Source organism: Myxine glutinosa, chromosome 14 (genome assembly GCF_964187855.1).
Source record: "Myxine glutinosa chromosome 14, kmMyxGlut1.1, whole genome shotgun sequence".
Lineage (NCBI taxonomy): Eukaryota > Metazoa > Chordata > Myxini > Myxiniformes > Myxinidae > Myxine > Myxine glutinosa.
In genome coordinates, this window is record NC_136274.1 from 55927926 (window position 1) to 55949525 (window position 21600).

Consider the following 21600-nt stretch of genomic DNA (forward strand, 5'->3'; position numbering starts at 1 on the left):
AGAAACCAAGAAGGCAGACTTCACTACTCGCCCCACGACTCTGGGCGCCTTCGATGCCCAGGCTTTTCATCGGCCGTCGCCATCTTGTGCGCTCTGGCGCGGGAGGCTTTAGACTTGGCCATCGCCACTACTCTCTCAAAAGGGCCATTTGGGCAAGATAAGTGCCGGCCGGCTAAAAGGACATTTTATTTTATCTTCCGCTGTGTGTGTGGTTGAATCATTGAGTAGAGGCGTCTCAAAATATAATTTAGTTTTACCTCAACCTTAATTTTCGTCCGCGCTTTATTTTTATTAAATCGTTATTGTGTTGCATTTTGCTGTCGTGGTTACCTGTTGTGGTTTCGGAATAAACACGTGTGTTTCGTTCAGTTAAACATCTCGCATTTTTTCCATCCTGCGCGCGCCAAAAATAACCGTCATCATTGGAAAGTCGCCTCGGGAGTTAAGGCTGGTTCGGCTATCCATCCCCCAGGTGATCTTAATCGCCAGGGACGTGACAATATAGATATGTATATATACGTATTTACAAACAGTACCAGGAGTGTATAATACAAATGTTTAACTTTATGCTAACCATTTACTGCAACTACAAGTATATTGTTGAAGAAATACAAAAATAAATTTAAATTCACAGCAAAATACGTTCTCTAGGAGATTGAAATTATTGTTTATGTAAATGTAGCAATTACTTTGCTATAGCATATGTGTGTGTGTGTGTGTGTGTGTGTGTGTCATATGATTGACAAAGAAAACCCATCAATGGAAACGAAAAATCTTTAATGGCAAACAAAGGGGAACTCTCAACTGAATAATTTAACAAAAGTATCCTCTCCTTCCATATCAGTCTTGAATAATTTGAACATAAAATGAACCAGAGTTGGTGGCACAATAGTCAAGAGCATCCATCTGGAAAGGCAGAGGTTTGAATACTGAACGAGTCCCAACAAAGATTAATAATAACTATAAGGGCACTCTATAGAGCGCATACCTCCGCCAGGCTGATTAGTTTATGTTTTGTATCCCACTGATAGGCCGGATCTGGATTCAGACCTGAACCAAAATCTAATGAGCTTGTTCTTGCCACCTAACGAACTCATCCTCTAAGTTTTGTCATAAATCATCCACAACTTTTTCAAATATCATGTTTTCTATCGTTTTTGGCCTCATCTCTCAATGGTGAAGAATCACTTGGAATTTAAAAAAAATCCTTGAATCTGGATTCGGATCTTCACCAAAATCTAATCAATTTGCTCTTGTTAAACACCCAACCTGCCCACCAAGTTTCGTCCAAATCCATCCCTAACTTTTTGAGATATCCTTCACACAGAGACAGACAAACAGACTGGGGTGAAAACATAACCTCCTCCCACCTTAGGTGGGGGAGATAATGATCCGTGCTTTTGCCTTGCTTACCACGCTATTCAAAAAGCGTGGAGCACACCCAAACAACCAGAAGTAGGTATCCCTGGGCAGAGGAAATTCCTCATTAATTGCCCTCTCTGATTGTACAGGGAAACGTGAAGTCATAAAAATGGTTTCTCTGGTACACAGTGACTGGGAAGTGATGTCACTTCCCCCAAGTGAAGCGGTTCTTTGTCCGAGATAAAGACTGGTGATGTTAACGTGTTTGTCTGAATGTGTGTGCGTGACAATGTGTGCTCCTTGGACAATGTAGAAATAATAATAGGAAATCAAAACCACAACACCAGGCCATTATTTAGAATTATTCTCATGTAACATTCCTTCAAAACAAAACACATTCAAAAAGTGATAAAAGAAGTTTGAATTTGGCAATAATGCTATAAAATGATGTTCAAAGTCGTGGAATTGTTGACGTACCGATCGCTTTGCTCGACCACCTGCTGGCACTTCTTTGATGCTGATGGCACAAAAAGCACGGTCGGTCAGTTTGATGTACACAAAAAACATGTTTACTGACATACACACATAACATGGTTACTGACGTACACACAAAACATGGATACTGACATACACACATAACATGGTTACTGATGTACACACAAAACATGGTTACTGACGTACACACAAAACATGGATACTGACATACACACATAACATGGTTACTGATGTACACACAAAACATGGTTACTGACGTACACACAAAACATGGTTACTGACGTACACACAAAACATGGTTACTGACGTACACACAAAACATGGTTACTGACGTACACACAAAACATGGTTACTGACATACACACAAAACATGGTTACTGACATACACACAAAACATGGTTACTGAAGTACACACAGAACATGGTTACTGAAGTACACACAAAACATGGTTACTGACATACACACAAAACATGGTTACTGAAGTACACACAGAACATGGTTACTGACATACACACAAAACATGGATAATGACATACACACAGAACATGGTTACTGACGTACACACAAAACATGGTTACTGACGTACACACAAAACATGGTTACTGACATACACACAAAACATGGTGACTGACATACACACAGAACATGGTTACTGACATACACACAAAACATGGTTACTGACATACACACAAAACATGGTTACTGACATACACACAAAAGATGGTTACTGACATACACACAGAACATGGTTACTGACTTACACACAAAACATGGTTACTGACGTACACACAAAACATGGTTACTGACGTACACACAAAACATGGTTACTGACGTACACACAAAACATGGTTACTGACATACACACAAAACATGGTGACTGACATACACACAAAACATGGTTACTGACATACACACAAAACATGGTGACTGACATACACACAAAACATGGTTACTGACATACACACAAAACATGGTTACTGACATACACACAAAAGATGGTTACTGACATACACACAGAACATGGTTACTGACTTACACACAAAACATGGTTACTGACGTACACACAAAACATGGTTACTGACGTACACACAAAACATGGTTACTGACGTACACACAAAACATGGTTACTGACATACACACAAAACATGGTGACTGACATACACACAGAACATGGTTACTGACATACACACAAAACATGGTTACTGACATACACACAAAACATGGTGACTGACATACACACAGAACATGGTTACTGACATACACACAAAACATGGTTACTGACATACACACAAAACATGGTGACTGACATACACACAAAACATGGTTACTGACATACACAAAACATGGTTACTGATATACACACATGATAGTCTCTTCGACGTACACACCAAACACAACCACTTTGACGTACATTTGTTGAATGTTTTCAACTTCAATTTCAACCTCATGAATTTCCATCTTAGAATTCCCCATAAAACTTTCCCGACAGAAAATCAATTTTTATTTAACGCTAAAACATTCTGATAGAATTAAAAATTCTGAGAAAATCAAATTCGTTTTCGCATTCTAAGAATATATATATTAAATAATCAGTCCTCACACAAATTTTCTGAACCAATGATAAATATGTGGGATGAACATGTCCTCTTACTCAATGTTGAGCATTGTGTAGTCCATGTCGATGTTGACTTCCTTTAACTGAAAGGAGAAAAAGCAGAGAAATGGAAGGATTATAGTACAAAGGGGTCGTAAACCTCAAATAAATTGTGATAGTCGTGCCGATCATTTTGTATGCTGCATGTGGCTGCGGATTTACATCACTTGGCAGGAGGGTGTAGTTGTGCTGCTGAACAGGTAGATTAAAGCAGGAATTCAATTTGTCCATGGTTCCGGCGATAACTTGCCTCCACTTTGCAAAAGGGGATCTTTAACATCCAACGACTAATGCAATCAGACGGGACACCCAATTTAGCTAGCATCCGATAGACCGTGCACGCATCGATGCCTAGCCCAGCCTGAGAAACACCAGGGTGGCAGTTTGTAGCTGGGTCGAGATTCAAACCCAGTCCAGACGGCTTTGGAGGTGAGCGTGCGGGGCCCGTAGGTGATCCCACCAGCCCGTTGTGAGAGTAAAGAAAACTCTTTCGACTTACCCATTCAATAATGTAATTCTTTAATTCCGTCTCGTTCTGCTGCTTCATCGTGATGGTCAATTGAAAAGTTGTTTGAAAAAACAAATCATTTTCTGTGGAAGTTGCAGGGGGGTGGGGAGGGGCAGGTAGTGAAGGACAATAGAACGGTAAATTAAAGATATTTGCTGCAATTTTTTTTTTTCCCCATTGCCAATGTTTCATGAATTGCAAGGTTCTTTTTTTTTTTTGGCAAAATGCACAATAATAAATAATTAATTATTGCGAGCATGCAAAAACGAACCAGGCCTGTTATATTCTACTGACAAAATAAACGAGTGCCATGCGTCGTGTGATCTTTTCCGAAAGTCGGAATGCGTTTGCGATTTAAGGAGAGTTATGTTTACCTGGAACCGTGATGTTTTCGCACAGACTCAGGTCTGGCTCCTCCCACATGGGCACCGTGACACCGATGGAATACGAACTGCCAGGTAAACACGCGGGCAAAATAATGACGCAGAAGAATACAAGGAAATGTAAGGTACTGTACCATTGGAGTGGTTAAAGGAGCTTGTGAATGGGGTAATTTCGAGTGGAAGAGTTAGAGATGGGGCAGAAGAAGAAGAAGAATGCAGAGGAGTAAAAAAGGCAGGTATTTTATTTTAACTGAGGTTACAAGGAAGTGGTGAACATTGGGACAGATGGGAAGCAGTTGAGGGGGGGGGGGGGGGGGAGAGGGGGGGAGAGGTGAATAGCAAACAACAAACAAAACAACAATCGGCCAAAAACGATCCGAGCCCAAGTTGGAGGATCAGAATTAATACAATGAGCACGAAAAAGACACATGAGTGAGCACTCAATACGAAGTACAATCAACACAAATGGAAAACATAAAATCAACAATTACTTGGCTTTTTGGAAGCAGACCACACGGAGGATCAAGAGAAGCGACCCATGATTGCCCAGGAAACCGGAAACGGAAGTTTACACTTCCTTACCAATAAATAAGTTGCAGCACGCACAAGCTCTCACGTGATAGGGATGAAAAGCATCGTTTCATCTGAACTCACTTTGGCGGGTGCAGGACCTGAGAAAAGTGCGTCCACTATTCAGGTAATCTAGTTTAGATCCCACCGTCAGGCGCCCATCGGGATCGTCGACATATAACATGGCGTAAAATCGAGATATTGTTACCCCTCGCCATATAGACTGTTCAACTTTCATCCCCTCCCTTCTATCTCCCTCTCTAAACCAACTTTCATCCTCCTCCCTTCTATCTCCTTCTCTAAACCAACTTTCATCCTCCTCCCTTCTATCTCCCTCTCTAAACCAACTTTCCTCCCCTCCCTTCTATCTCCCTCTCTAAACCAACTTTCCTCCCCTCCCTTCTATCTCCCTCTCTAAACCAACTTTCATCCCCTCCCTTCTATCTCCCTCTCTAAACCAACTTTCACCCTCCTCCCTTCTATCTCCCTCTCGAAACCAACTTACCTCTCCTCCCTTCTATCTCCCTCTCTAAACCAACTTTCTTCCCCTCCCTTCTATCTCCCTCTCTAAACCAACTTTCATCCTCCTCCCTTCTATCTCCCTCTCTAAACCAACTTTCATCCTCCTCCCTTCTATCTCCCTCTCGAAACCAACTTTCATCCTCCTCCCTTCTATCTCCCTCTCGAAACCAACTTTCGTCTCCTCCCTTCTATCTCCCTCTCTAAACCAACTTTCATCCTCCTCCCTTCTATCTCCCTCTCTAAACCAACTTTCATCCTCCTCCCTTCTATCTCCCTCTCGAAACCAACTTTCATCCTCCTCCCTTCTATCTCCCTCTCGAAACCAACTTTCGTCTCCTCCCTTCTATCTCCCTCTCTAAACCAACTTTCATCCTCCTCCCTTCTATCTCCCTCTCGAAACCAACTTTCATCCCCTCCCTTCTATCTGCCTCTATAAACCAACTTTCATCCTCCTCCCTTCTATCTCCCTCTCTAAACCAACTTTCATCCTCCTCCCTTCTATCTCCCTCTCGAAACCAACTTTCATCCTCCTCCCTTCTATCTCCCTCTCGAAACCAACTTTCGTCTCCTCCCTTCTATCTCCCTCTCTAAACCAACTTTCTTCCCCTCCCTTCTATCTCCCTCTCTAAACCAACTTCCATCCTCCTCCCTTCCATCTCCCTCTCTAAACCAACTTTCATCCTCCTCCCTTCTATCTCCTTCTCTAAACCAACTTTCATCCTCCTCCCTTCTATCTCCCTCTCGAAACCAACTTTCATCCTCCTCCCTTCTATCTCCCTCTCGAAACCAACTTTCGTCTCCTCCCTTCTATCTCCCTCTCTAAACCAACTTTCATCCTCCTCCCTTCTATCTCCCTCTCGAAACCAACTTTCGTCTCCTCCCTTCTATCTCCCTCTCTAAACCAACTTTCATCCTCCTCCCTTCTATCTCCCTCTCGAAACCAACTTTCATCCCCTCCCTTCTATCTGCCTCTATAAACCAACTTTCATCCTCCTCCCTTCTATCTCCCTCTCTAAACCAACTTTCATCCTCCTCCCTTCTATCTCCCTCTCGAAACCAACTTTCATCCTCCTCCCTTCTATCTCCCTCTCTAAACCAACTTTCATCCTCCTCCCTTCTATCTCCCTCTCGAAACCAACTTTCATCCTCCTCCCTTCTATCTCCCTCTCGAAACCAACTTTCGTCTCCTCCCTTCTATCTCCCTCTCTAAACCAACTTTAATCCTCCTCCCTTTTATCTTCCTCTCTAAACCAACTTTAATCCTCCTCCCTTTTATCTTCCTCTCTAAACCAACTTTCATCCTCCTCCCTTCTATCTGCCTCTATAAACCAACTTTCATCCTCCTCCCTTCTATCTCCCTCTCTAAACCAACTTTCATCCTCCTCCCTTCTATCTCCCTCTCGAAACCAACTTTCATCCTCCTCCCTTCTATCTCCCTCTCTAAACCAACTTTCATCCTCCTCCCTTCTATCTCCCTCTCTAAACCAACTTTCATCCTCCTCCCTTCTATCTCCCTCTCTAAACCAACTTTCCTCTCCTCCCTTCTATCTCCCTCTCTAAACCAACTTTCTTCCCCTCCCTTCTATCTCCCTCTCTAAACCAACTTTCATCCTCCTCCCTTCTATCTCCCTCTCTAAACCAACTTTCATCCTCCTCCCTTCTATCTCCCTCTCGAAACCAACTTTCATCCTTCTCCCTTCTATCTCCCTCTCTAAACCAACTTTCTTCCCCTCCCTTCTATCTCCCTCTCTAAACCAACTTTCATCCTCCTCCCTTCCATCTCCCTCTCTAAACCAACTTTCATCCTCCTCCCTTCTATCTCCCTCTCTAAACCAACTTTCACCCTCTCCCTTCTATCTCCCTCTCTCAACCAACTTTCATCCTCCTCCCTTCTATCTCCCTCTCTAAACCAACTTTCATCCTCCTCCCTTCTATCTCCCTCTCGAAACCAACTTTCGTCCCCTCCCTTCTATCTCCCTCTCTAAACCAACTTTCATCCTCCTCCCTTCTATCTCCCTCTCTAAACCAACTTTCGTCCCCTCCCTTCTATCTCCCTCTCTAAACCAACTTTCACCCTCCTCCCTTCTATCTCCCTCTCTAAACCAACTTTCATCCTCCTCCCTTCTATCTCCCTCTCTAAACCAACTTTCATCCTCCTCCCTTCTATCTCCCTCTCTAAACCAACTTTCACCCTCTCCCTTCTATCTCCCTCTCTCAACCAACTTTCATCCTCCTCCCTTTTATCTTCCTCTCGAAACCAACTTTCGTCCCCTCCCTTCTATCTCCCTCTCTAAACCAACTTTCATCCTCCTCCCTTCTATCTTCCTCTCTAAACCAACTTTCCCCTCCTCCCTTCTATCTCCCTCTCGAAACCAACTTTCATCCTCCTCCCTTCTATCTCCCTCTGTAAACCAACTTTAATCCTCCTCCCTTTTATCTCCCTCTCTAAACCAACTTTCATCCTCCTCCCTTCTATCTGCCTCTCTAAACCAACTTTCGTCTCCTCCCTTTTATCTTCCTCTCTAAACCAACTTTCCCCTCCTCCCTTCTATCTCCCTCTCTAAACCAACTTTCATTCTCCTCCCTTCTATCTCCCTCTCTAAACCAACTTTCCTCTCCTCCCTTCTATCTCCCTCTCTAAACCAACTTTCCTCTCCTCCCTTCTATCTCCCTCTCTAAACCAACTTTCCCCTCCTCCCTTCTATCTCCCTCTCTAAACCAACTTTAATCCTCCTCCCTTTTATCTTCCTCTCTAAACCAACTTTAATCCTCCTCCCTTTTATCTTCCTCTCTAAACCAACTTTCATCCTCCTCCCTTCTATCTCCCTCTCTAAACCAACTTTCGTCCCCTCCCTTTTATCTTCCTCTCTAAACCAACTTTCCCCTCCTCCCTTCTATCTCCCTCTCTAAACCAACTTTCCCCTCCTCCCTTCTATCTCCCTCTCGAAACCAACTTTCATCCTCCTCCCTTCTATCTCCCTCTCTAAACCAACTTTCATCCTCCTCCCTTCTATCTCCCTCTCTAAACCAACTTTCATCCTCCTCCCTTCTATCTCCCTCTCTAAACCAACTTTCGTCCCCTCCCTTCTATCTCCCTCTCTAAACCAACTTTCATCCTCCTCCCTTCTATCTCCCTCTCTAAACCAACTTTCATCCTCCTCCCTTCTATCTCCCTCTCTAAACCAACTTTCACCCACCTCCCTTCTATCTCCCTCTCTAAACCAACTTTCGTCCCCTCCCTTCTATCTTCCTCTCTAAACCAACTTTCGTCCCCTCCCTTCTATCTTCCTCTCTAAACCAACTTTCATCCCCTCCCTTCTATCTCCCTCTCGAAACCAACTTTCCCCTCCTCCCTTTTATCTTCCTCTCTAAACCAACTTTCATTCCCCTCCCTTCTATCTTCCTCTCTAAACCAACTTTCATTCCCCTCCCTTCTATCTCCCTCTCTAAACCAACTTTCGTCCCCTCCCTTTTATCTCCCTCTCTAAACCAACTTTCATCCTCCTCCCTTCTATCTCCCTCTCTAAACCAACTTTCATGCTCCTCCGTCCCTTCCTCAATGTTCTCCTCCTTGTGCAACATTTAACCTGCAGATGTCCCCTCATATATTTTGTTCAGGTTTGAGCAACCAGGGTATTCTCGCTGAAAGAAGTATTCTCGGAGTGGAAAAAAACAAACATCTGCTCATTAATAGAAAGCTGACGGCTGGAAGCAATCGACCTGTCCGGTTGACAGATTGCGGAAACCTTCTTCCTGAAAGTGGCACGCAATACCAACAATCATTGCACTCCTATTGTTGCTCCGTTGGCTTTAACAATGCGAGCCTGGAGTGCGTTCTCTATTACCAACGTGGAAGAGCTCGAAGATCTCGGACAAAATCAAGCGAAAGCTTTTCTTTTTGCAAGGTAAACATTTCTTTGCAGCAAACACTAAAAAATAAGGAGCTTGTCACAAAGTACCTGCACTTTACATAATTGGAGACCTAGCTTATTATTTTTAAGCTTCTGTGCCTGGCCGATAAGGAGGATAAGAGGCCGGCCAACGCTCTGAAGTTGTGTACTCTGCCTCTCCGCTACTTACCAGGCACGACTTCCGTTTTGTGTTGGATTCACAATGCAGGTCATTTCTGCAGTTTGGTTTCCAGCTGTTTCAGGCCACTCGTAAACCCCTTTAAATGCAGATTCCCAGCTCTCTGCAATGCAGGAATCTGTTCAAAAATAAAAAAATGAAAAGAAACATTATAGAATTTGTGAATTTAGAAAAAGTTGTGAAAACATTTAGTATCCATATTGGGATAGCATCACCTGATTAAATTCTTATTTTAGCTCAAACTTATGATGAACTAAAACGGCACTCAGTAGAGAGCATACCTCTGCCTGGTTGGTCATATCACTCAATGGTGAAGAATCACTTTAAAAATCTACTAGCTGGATCCGGATCTTCATCAAAATTGAATCGATTCGTCCTCGTCACACACACAACCTGTCCAACAAGTTTCGTCCAAATCCATCCATAACTTTGAGATATCCTGCTATGTATCGCGTTTGGCCCTATATCCCAATGGTGAAGAATCACTTAAAAAATTTAATAATTCTCATATACCGAATCCACATTCAGATCTTCACCAAAATCGAATTGAATCGTCCTCGTCAGACACCCAACCGGTCCACCAAGTTTCGTCCAAATCCGTCCACAACTTTTTGATATATCCTGCTATGTATCGTTTTTGGCCCAATCTCCCAATGATGAAGAATCACTTAAAAAATTATACGAGCCGGATCCGAATCCGGATCTTCACCAAAATCTAATCATTTCGTCCGTGTCACATACGCTACATCTCTGCCAAATTTCGTCCGAATCTGTCGACAACTTTTTGAGATATTTTGTTCACAGACAAACGGACAAGGGTGAAAACAACCTCCATCCACCTTTGGTTGCGGAGGTAATGAGTACGACAGTGACTAAGGAGTATACATTTTACACTAATTACCGGAAACACTATTCGGCGATGAGTCAAAGTTGAACTTGGGGCTTTAATGATCATGAAATATAATTAGGACATTCTCAATATTGTATTACAAATATGTTAAGCACAACGTTCCAAGAGTTTCTAAAGTTAGAGTACAACGAGGCCTACTTGGAAATACATAAATATACGTTTACACATTTTCGTATTCATTAGAGATACTCATCTAATGAAGATCAAGATGGGGGGAAAAAAAAAATCCTGAGCAAGTCTTGAACTGCTCTGAACAACTTTTTGAAAAAAACAAACAAAAAAAAAGCATTTGTGTGCCTCAGGGTAGGATTAGGAATTCCAAACAGGTGAATTATTTCTTTAGGCCAGAACAAAACATGTATTTTGTTTGCCTCTGCAGCTGAAGGCGGCGCCGGAGGTGTTTTTTGGTTGTGCGTGCGTGTGTTGCTGGTTTAAACAAGAAAGAGCATTCAGAGATTGCAGACCCTCGCTAGGATGTGTTTTCAGTGGTTTTTAAGGCTTTTGTGTTAAAAACAAATATGGCGGCCGAACCACGTGACCTATGATGTCATAACAATTCTCCACTAATTTATTCCTGGATGACGCTCAATAAATTTCATCTTGATCGGATGAAGTTTTGTACTTGTCGAATTATGACGTCATAATGGAGGCACCTATGACATCATCATGAAAATATTTTATTCCCCATGGAGAGTTCTTTACATGACATCATCATGAAAATATTTTATTCCCCATGGAGAGTTCTTTATGGAGAGCCATGTTTATGGAGTTGAGCCATGTCTCAATTTTTTACATGTGGCTTTTTCTGAGATAGAGGTGCAAAGTTTTTCGGTTTTTCCAAGATGGCGCCCATTCCACGTGACATATGACGTCATAATTTTCATTTATAAAATTCTACAGGTGGAGTTGCAGCTATGGTAGAAATTTCCTGTCAATCGGACCAACGGTTGCCGAGAAAATCGTATTTATTCTGTGCGGACAAAGACAAACTGACCCAAATGTAATACCCTCTCCTCCTGCGAGGGTAATTACCGTGATAATTGTGAACAGCTCAAGGGATTTTGTCAAAACTAGTTACAAGCATGTACAACGATGCCGAGATGAACCGTTTAGGTTTTGGGGTCAAAGGTTAAAGGTTAAAGGTCAATTGATCTTTAATCGAAAATCTTTGTTACCACAGTGACTGTGAACCACATAATGGATTTCAACCAAACTTGGCACAAATATGGAGTGCGACACAAAGATGAATCCAATTTAAATTTGGGTTCAACAGGTCAAAGTTCATGTGCACTTTGAAAATCACAACTCGAGTTAGAACCACTGATGTTTTCTTTCTGTCTCTTTTCTCTCTCATCGTATCCTTAATTTTTCATGTGACCTTCAATTGAGATCAAACGTCAACAGTGGGTTGACATCTAATGTGGGTAGGGCATACCCGTTCTACTACTTTTTCTTTGTAGTTAAAATAAATAAATAAATAAATAGATAAAAACTTAGTTTATTTTGCCAAATGAAAACAATGCAGCAACGGTTATATTACCTTATGGTTTAGAAAAAGAAAATTTCATTGCTAGCATTGGATGACGTCACACTGTTTATTCACTTGGTAAGATCAGGAACATTTTTCATAAATAAGGTCCTAAAAGGTCCTCATGCTTATACCAAACCAACTTGAGATCATTGAAAAGGTGAAGAGTTTGTCCAAGAAGAAGAAGAAGAAGAAGAAGAAGAAGAAGAAGAGAGATAGGGACATTTTAAATAGGACCAATTGGAAGAAAAGCTTGCAACATTAACCATAAAAACGCCAAATAAACAGCAAAGGTAACTTATATTCGGAGCCTTGAATTGTCAATAAAAGACAAATCTGTTTTGAAGTTTCTTTCGCATCTTAATTTATTTGTTTGGGTTTAAATTTCTCTGCAAGGAATTTGGTTCCATTTCAAGTACTTCGCTCCATTTGAGATCCGTGTGACTCCTCACACCTGCTTACTCTGCACTAATAATGATGACAATAAATAAATAAATAAAACAACTTTTGAACTTAGCTCTTAGCAGATTAACCAACTCATCCGGAATTCTCACCAGCATGTGTGATGGATCGGATTGACAGCAAAATTCCCTTTCTTCGGAGAGACATTCCCGGATTTTTCTCATATTCAACAATACGCCTCCTCAGTCCCCCCAGCACCTGGCGTGGGATCTCTTTGGGCTTATTGGATTTGCAAGGCTGTCGGGGCTCTCTCAGGACCACTGTGATGATCCCGGATAAATTGGTCCACTGCCTGTCGGAGAAACACTCAAACAGTTATTCCATTCAATAGCATTGCATCCTTCAAGTACACTTTGCAATCATTTCCGGCTTCCTCCATGATAGCGCTGCTTTGCTTGTAAGAATGTTCCAACAAAAAAAGCCTTTGCCTATCGGACGTCTGGTGGAAGTCTTTGCCCGCACACTTATTCGCTGACTTTTCCATCATCACGCAAAATATGTGCAATTTTAGTAATGTAAATCTAAACAACAACAACAACCACAACCATAGCAAGTCCTGGCATCGATGTTGACCGCAGGTAACCTCAACGAAAGTGACTGCCCATAATTTCAACCACCAACGTGAAACAATTCCATGCTGAAGTAGAACGGCACTCAGTAGAGAGCATACCTCCGCCTGGATGGCCATATCACTCAATGGTGAAGAATCACGAACAAAATAAAATAATTCTCATATCCGAATCCATATTCAGATCTTCACCAAAATCGAATCTATTTGTCCTTGTCTGACACCCAACCGGTCCACCAAGCTTCGTCCAAATCCGTCCATAACTTTGAGATATCCTGCTATGTATCGTTTTAGGCCCGATCTCCCAATGGTGAAGAATCACTTTAAAAATTCTAGTAGCCGGATCCGAATCCGGATCTTCACCAAAATCTAATAATTTCGTCCTTGCCACATACGCTACATCTCTGTCAAATTTCGTCCGAATCCGTCCACAACTTTTTGAGATATTTTGTTCACAAACAGACAGACAAACAGACAGACAAACAGACAGACAAACAGACAGGGGTGAAAACATAACCTCCATCGACCTTTGGTGGCGGAGGTAACAACGTCACAAAAGCATAATAGCTTTTCATGAGACGTTGTCATTTGGGATTTTTGGGTATAAGGTTAGCAAGCTTCATTTAATTTTCGGCTCTTGTTCAACATACAACTTCACCTGTTCCAAAAGCTTCATTGTTGCTCATGAGTAGGTCAAAGGAAAATGGGGAGGGGCGGTTATGGAGGCTAAAGCAAAGGCCTTAAGGATTTCAGAAGAGCAATTTCCATGGGGCAGTTTGGAGGAATGCAAGTGGCCCGGTGAGACAGGAAGGAAACAGTTATGCTTGCATGGAAACTTGTCAAATGCAACATACTGTTCTCAATGCATACCTCGTCATAATAGAGACGTTGTAGTCCATGTCTGCCAGAGCTTCGACGAGCTTGATGACAAAAAAAAAAAAAAAACCATCAAAATTCATTCATTGGAGGCCTGCAGGCGAGGCCTTTGATAAAGCATGTGCTAAATAAAATATACGTGTCATGTAAAACGTGACTAGGCATATTTCGTTGTTCGAAGAATAACTGTATAGATGTGACTACACCAGCTCACCCAATCGGTCACCACGTTTTCGGTGATGTTTGAATCGATCAAAGCGTTGCTCGAGTCAATATCGACAAATATTCGCAATCCAGTGGGGTCTGTTGGAGAAAGATGGTACACACATGTTCTTTAAACCAACGTATTCATTAAAACTAGGATTGAGGCTCAGGGAAGAGCTGGATGACCGAGTCGAAGGTCGACAAAGTGAAAGTGGCCTGAAGGTGAAGAAGAGGACAAGGCAAGTAAAGACATTAAACAACAGATCGAGTACATACGTAGTGTTGGAGGAAGTGAGAGGGAGCAGTTTTAGTGGGATTAGAAAATCTTGCGGGATGGGATGAAAACATGAAATAGTGAGAAGCTTCCACAATTAAAGGAGAGGAGGGAAAAGTCCCAAAAGGATACACTTTGGGAAGAGATTCAACAGATCACACAAAATGGAGGGCGGCAGTTTGAACCCCGACTGATACCAAAGACTTAATGGTGACACAATGCAGAAGATACACCTGGAGCTGGAATGTTCTCACACTTATTGTAATCCATGGTGTGAAGTGGGTTTGGTGCTACGAGTACATGGTCTTCGTGACGATGATTTATCTCCCGAATGGTGTTTGGCAGTGCCTCACGATCGTGTAAAGACGCTCTCTGCTCATTCCTTTGCAATCTGGAATCGACTACTCCCATCCATCCTATTTGGCACACGCTTTGTTGGGCAGAGCTCAGTCTATTGTGGGTTCTTCATGAAAAAAATCTTCATCTAATGCTCTATGTCAAATGTTGAATGGGGAGAAATTATTCCGATATGTCACACGACGTCGGGCATCTGCTTAGCACAGGAAACGTTTTACGTTTCTTCCAAGACCAGTTTACTTTGTGCCGCAGTATACTCCTTGCTGCCATTTTGCTTGAGTTACAAGTCAAACGAACAACAATACGAGAAATGTTCGTTTATGAAAATACAAATAGTGAGTCAAAGTCATCCATGACTGAAAAGAGAGGTATCCATTTGTTTGTGTGTGTGTGTGTGTGTGTGACATGTTTCATATTAAATGGTTCCTACTGTTATATAGAATAATAAAAATGGCACCATCGGAAAGCTAATAATCAATTTACTTGAAAAAAAATCGTGTCCATTTGATCATAAAGGTGCCAGTTTTAATAGCCTGTATTTCCGGGATTGAGGAAGAGGAAGCGGGAACTCGAGCTTTGATGCAGCGGTCCCTGCCGTCAGAGAATAATAAAAATGGTAGCGTTACAAAGGTAACAAGAACAACACACGATTTGTATCCCACTGATAGGTCGGATCTGGATTCGGACCTGAACCAAAACATAATCAGCTTGTTCTTGTCACTGAACCAACTCATCCACCTAGTTTTTGTCATAAGTCGTCCATAACTGTTTGAAATATCATGCTATATATCGCTTTTGGTCCTATCTCACAACAGTGAGGAATCACATTAAAATATCATTCATACACACCATATACACACAAATATCAGCACATCACATCATTCACAATGTGCTAGGGTTCCACAAAGTGTCTGCAAGGTGGATGCCTAGAAAAACTCAAACCCGAACTGAAAGAACGGCGAGTGGACGCATGTGAAGAACTTCTGCGACGTTCCGAAACAGAAGGCGACGCTTTCTTACAGCGCGTAGTGACTGGGAACGAAAGCTGGGTCCACTACTTTCAGCCAAAAACAAAGAGGGCAAGCAAAGAGTGGTGCCATTCAACTTCACCGAAGCCCAGATAATTCCGCACACAGCCGTCCGCTGGAAAAGTGATGCCGACGCTCTTCTGGGATAGCCGAGGCCCACTTGTAGAGCATTACATGCCCAGCGGGACCACAGTCACCAGTGCATCATACTGCGACCTTAAAAATCATCTGAAACCAGCAATCAGATCAAAACGTCGTGGACTACTCACTACAGGTGTTTTGCTGACAATGACAATGCTCGGCCCCATACTGCCCACGCTACAGCTGCAAAAATCGAAGATCTGCATTTTGAGTGTCTTCCTCATCCATCCTACTCGCCAGACCTCGCTCCTTCGGATTACCACATATTTGGGCCACTTCAAGAGGCGCTTGGTGGAACCACTTTCCGATCCGACGGAGAGGTCCAAGAGGCGGTGCACGAATGGCTAAACAAGCAGCCAAAATTTTTTTTTTCTCGAGGAATCCAGGCCCAAGTAAAGTGCTAGAAAAAATGCGTTGAACGCAATGGAGATCATGTTGAAAAATAACAGTTGTTACACACGTACATGCAATAAATAAGTTGTGAAAAATATTTCAAGTTTACTTATTGACTGCCCCTTATCTATCTATAATTCCAGTAATCTCTGTACGTCTGTACGTTTGTACGTCTGTTTGTCTGTGACCGCTGTTTCTCGACAACCACGGGTCCGATATACTTTTAACTTGCCAGGTATATTGCTGGGGACCCGAGGATGTGCCTTTTCAAGGTTTCATATTAATCGGACAATTACTTACCGAGCTATGTCCAAAAAACGATTCAACCAATCAGAGAGCAGCGAACGATCGCGTGTGCCGAACGTGGAGGACACACTCTGCCTCGGATGGCACATTTGAGAGCGTATTCATTTATTTCACGTTTGCAAACTATGTTGGCGTTAAACTATGTTTTAAAACTAATAAAACCGAATTTGCGATTCATTCGCTTTCCTGCGCGTTTGTGCACGCGATGGCGATTTCTTTACCAAACTCCGGAAGCCGTTCGCTTTGGACCAAACCATTGCATGTAAATAGAGGGGGGGGATTGTCACCGTACTCGCAAGCCGTTCGCTTTGGACCAAACCATTTCATGTAAATAGAGGGGGGGGGGATATAATTTTAGATATAGATATAGTACGGGCAATGCCCTAGTATATAAAAGTTATAGAGTGTGGACTTCATGGCTCAATGGTGAGCATGCAATGAAATGAGGTAGCCTCCCACTGAGCAATTGCCATGCATTTAATCGTTTTTACTTCTAACCAACCAATGTTGAGAAGTATTGTTTTGTGTATTGTTCTATTGTTACAACAAATGTGCATCCAGATATCCTCATGCCACTCTTACCATGTACTAGAGCTTCCGTTGGGAATGGAATACTTCCTTCTGCCAAACAGAATAACAGTAGAATCAAAAACGTTTCAATGAGTACCTAAAAGTTAAACAAATGCATATGGATAATACAATGTACACATACAATAGACCTCAATAATGAAACAAACCATTTTCATGAGGTTATGCTCATGATAATCCATAATATTACAACTTTACAAATGTATGCTCGTGCTGCTAAAATTCATAAATGATTAGATATTTATTCACAAGAGGTAAAACGTTAATGCAAAAAAAAAGAAACATGAGGAAAGTGCGCATTGCCGGGGAGCAGGAACCATAAAGACTTTTGGCAAGTGTGTCCCTCCTTGGATATTTTACATGCCGAAGCCTTAAAATACTTTGGCCTCCATTGTAGTCACAGTCTATCAAATGCAAGTGAACATGCAGGGGCCAACTGTCTGATTTTTCTTGAAACAAGACTGTCAAAGTATGTCAAGATCATCTCTAGGACTCCATACCAAAACACAGAGCATGAAGTTGCAGCACCACAACCCCATCCATGGTACACTGCCAAGATTCCATAAAAATGTACAATATATTATTATACCATTTGACATAAAACCACTGGATACAATGTTTTTCTCACATCATACCAGCCGCAATTTTGGATTTCAAAATGGCCACCTTCTACACATATTTTGTGGTACCACTTGACTGGTACCACATATTTTGTGATATCTTGACTTGTAGGTCCATGAGAAACTTCATTCTAAATAATATACCCCCATTATTAGGGTCATTGACTATCATGGTCGTCTTTCTGAACTTCAAATTGGCCATCGCGGAATTGATGGCTAAATTTTCACCCTTAATCATTTTCAGTCATGATGAACACAGAAGAGGTGATTGAAGATGAGCAAGCATGCCCTTTGCCCAGTGCCACTTGCCTCATACAGCGCTGGGTTAGGGTTGGCACGATTCTCGCACCCATGTGGAAGGTACCGACTAAATGGAAGCAAACTGATTTCAGGACATGTATAAAGTGTCAATAATTGAAAAAGAAAGACAAACTATATAAACTACCAATGTGTCCACATATGCAACAGTACTTCTACTAAGTGTGAATAATAGATCAGAATTTGGGAATTCCGACTTCGTCAATGTGTCACACGGACTGAAACGACCGAGAGGTGGATATCTATTGGCAAGAGGGGGCACAGGGGCATCACAACTGTTACAGTGATACAACGGTCAAAATATAATTGAGAGAGATGAAACGAGGTACAAAAGCAATGCCGATCCAGTACAAAAAAAAAAAGAACAGGATGATGTGCTACAACGTCATTGCCAGATTCCGGTAGATTAACGAGGCCTGGTTCTGAAATATTCAATCGCCAGCAGCAGCACTGCTTCTTCTGTCAAGGAAAGGATCCCAGCAAAGATTCCAGGATTACACATGTTCGCCAAGAGAGAACAGTGCAAAATTGATCAAATATCTTGTACATAAGAGTTGGAATGCTTTGTGGGAAGTGCAGTTAGCAGATATCATAGCAGAGGGTCACTTCCTTGTCAGACATTTACCATAGTCGCTGAAAATATGTTCTAGGCCCTCAAGGATGTGGAAATCGGGTTTTATGACGAATAACCTGAGATAATTGAATCTGGCAGATATATTAATATTGTCATGGTTCAGGTCGAACCATTGTACACAAATATGAAGCGTGATCATGGTGTTTTTTTTTTAACAAGACAATAACGCGTATAACATTGATGACAAACATCTCAGAGAACATGCCGGACATTGTCATATCCCCAGACAGCCGACACACCAGAAATGGTTGCTGGAGTTGAGCGCGTGCTAAGGGAAAACAGTCGCGTTACGCTGGATGAAGTGGTCTCCGAACTGAACATTAGCCATGGTTCAGCCACCATATCATTCACAACGTTCTGGGGTTCCGCAAAGTGTCTGCAAGGTGGGTGCCGAGACAACTCACATCCGAACTGAAAGAACGGCGAGTGGACGCATGTGAAAAACTTCTGCGACGTTACAGAAGGCGACGCATTCTTACAGCGTGTAGTGACTGGGAACAAAAGCTGGGTCCACTACTTTCATCCAGAAACGAAGAGGGCAAGCAAAGAGTGGTGCCATTCAACTTCACCGAAGAAAAAAAATTTCCGCACACAGCCCTCCGCTGGAAAAGTGATACTGACGCTCTTCTGGGATAGCTGAGGCCCACTTGCAGAGCATTCCATGCCCAGAGGGACCACAATCACCAGTGCATCATACTGCGACCTCCTTAAAAATCATCTGAAACCAGCAATCAGATCAAAACATCATGGACTATTCACTCCCTGTGTTTTGCTGCAGCATGACAATGTGTGGCCCCATACTGCCCGCGCAATCAGATCAAAACATTGTCATATCCCCAGAAAGGCGTAGTTTGCCAAGCGTCTTCCATTCCAGGAAAGCTGGCCGCGACGCAGTGGACATAGCTAATGCCAAGGAAGACATTAAAGGTGATCTTACTGCAATTTTCAAATGCGTCAAAATAATCCTGAAGGTGGAAAGAAAATCCGTGGTACTCCATAGGATCTCTTGATGGCAAGAGTGAGTGTGCTGCACCAGTAGAACTGATGATGACAAACATCATCTCACAAAGTATGATGTATCAATAAATTTAAGACCACAAGACAAGTGTCACACATCCCAAAGCCTAAGTCTGCAGTATCAAAGCAAGAGGCTGAAACATTGATGATCTTACATGATGTAAAAGCAGCAAAAGCTGAGTCTACTATTAATATATAGTCAAGACACAAATGTATTGCTTCTTCTATGAGGGCAAGTTTATCTTCTTGGAGAAAATAAGTTATGCTGATGGGTGCGGTACAAGTGATTGGCATCTATTTGCTAAGATGGAACCAGTTTATTATATACTTGGATAAGATAAAGCCAAAAGGGTCTTGTGCAAATGGGCATGCACTAACTGGTTGGGATACATCAGGCCACATCAGTAAATCAAAGGAGACATGCTTGGAAGCTTTCCTGAAAGTACACTCTCGTATTGTACCTTCCATATCTGCTCTGGGAATACACAACTTTTGAAACGATATTTGAATGCTATATTAGGCCGTTTGTCCATGCAGTGTGTGTGTGTGTGTGTGTGTGTGTATGTGTGTGGTGTGTGTGTGTGTGTGTGTGTGTGTGTGTGTGTGTGTGTGTGTGTGTGTGTTTTCAGTGACTCGGTTCTGCTCACTGGGCACTTTTAACCTGCTGCTGCTGCTCATGCGAAATCTGTAATTTAAATTGTCTTTTAAACACAATTTTTAGTATTTAAACAAAAGAGTGGAAATTACAAGATGGTAATCCATAATTGTTTTGTTCCTGAATCAATCACCTTACTGGGAGCGATAAGCACACACTTGTGCCAGTATCTGAATTCAACATCCATAATGACACACTGCTAGATGGCCCCTCCGGAGCTTTGCAGGCAATGCGGACATGCATGGCGATGACGTCATGACGTTCGCTCATTAGGTTGGAGAACCAAATTACAGATACTATTTAGTAACTCCCAACCGCATCCAGGTCGACTCCATATAGTGAGTGGATACCAGAGATAATGTTACCGTGTGGCAGGCGGTGCTTATCGCTCCCAGTAAGGTGCAGCAATAGCTGTATGGGACGCCTTACTGGCAGTTCTCCACTGATGGTATGAAGTCGCATAATGACTGATATAAAAACCGAAAGGTTTTCAGAGTTACAAGTGTATGGAAGGTTCACTGCGTTGCCCTGATGAAGCCCCAACAAGGGTGAAACGGTGAGTTTTGCATACACTTGTGACAGTATCTGAAATTAAGATCCATAATGACGCACTGCTAGATGGCCCCTCCATCTCGGGGCTGTGCAGGCAATGTGGACATACTGGCGATGACGTCATGACGTTCGCTCATTAGGTTGGAGAACCAAATTACAGACACTAATGTATATGTATATATATATATATATATATATATATATATATATATATATATATATATATGTATCTACAGTTTATACATTTTTAATAGCATTCACACGAGGTACCTTCCACTCTTCCTCACCCCCTCCTCCCAAATTTGATTAATGCTACGTGTGTGTGTGTGTGTGTGTGTGTGTGTGTGTGTGTGTGTGTGTGTGTGTGTGTGTGTGTGTGTGTGTATCAAATTTGCAAATTTGATTAATGGCAAATATAATCATTTAAAACTTACCCTGTGTATCGATAAGCGCCAGATATGACGTTCCCATCGGTGTTGAGGCACAATGGTTTGGGTAGATTTCATCCATCTACGAACCTTCGGGCCTTACACCTGTCTATGTCCATGGGCGTTTTTGCAATATATGAACTCTTTGGGCAAGTTGA

At 42.2% G+C, this 21600-nt stretch overlaps 1 protein-coding gene across 3 annotated transcripts in view; it reads right to left on the reverse strand.

Moving 5' to 3' along the window:
- Positions 1-21600, reverse strand: part of LOC137439805 (adhesion G-protein coupled receptor G6) — a 93502-nt gene that overhangs the window by 37342 nt on the left and 34560 nt on the right. For 2 of the 3 annotated variants that reach the window (XM_068135913.2, XM_068135914.2), the window contains 9 exons: positions 17213-17251; positions 14142-14230; positions 13922-13971; positions 12576-12775; positions 9575-9701; positions 4394-4470; positions 4011-4102; positions 3509-3555; positions 1840-1879 (listed from right to left, as the gene is read on the reverse strand). In XM_068135913.2, the coding sequence (XP_067992014.2) occupies positions 1840-1879; positions 3509-3555; positions 4011-4102; positions 4394-4470; positions 9575-9701; positions 12576-12775; positions 13922-13971; positions 14142-14230; positions 17213-17251 (761 nt within the window). The remainder of the gene's footprint in view (positions 1-1839; positions 1880-3508; positions 3556-4010; positions 4103-4393; positions 4471-9574; positions 9702-12575; positions 12776-13921; positions 13972-14141; positions 14231-17212; positions 17252-21600) is intronic. The other variant, XM_068135915.2, reaches the window with a different exon arrangement.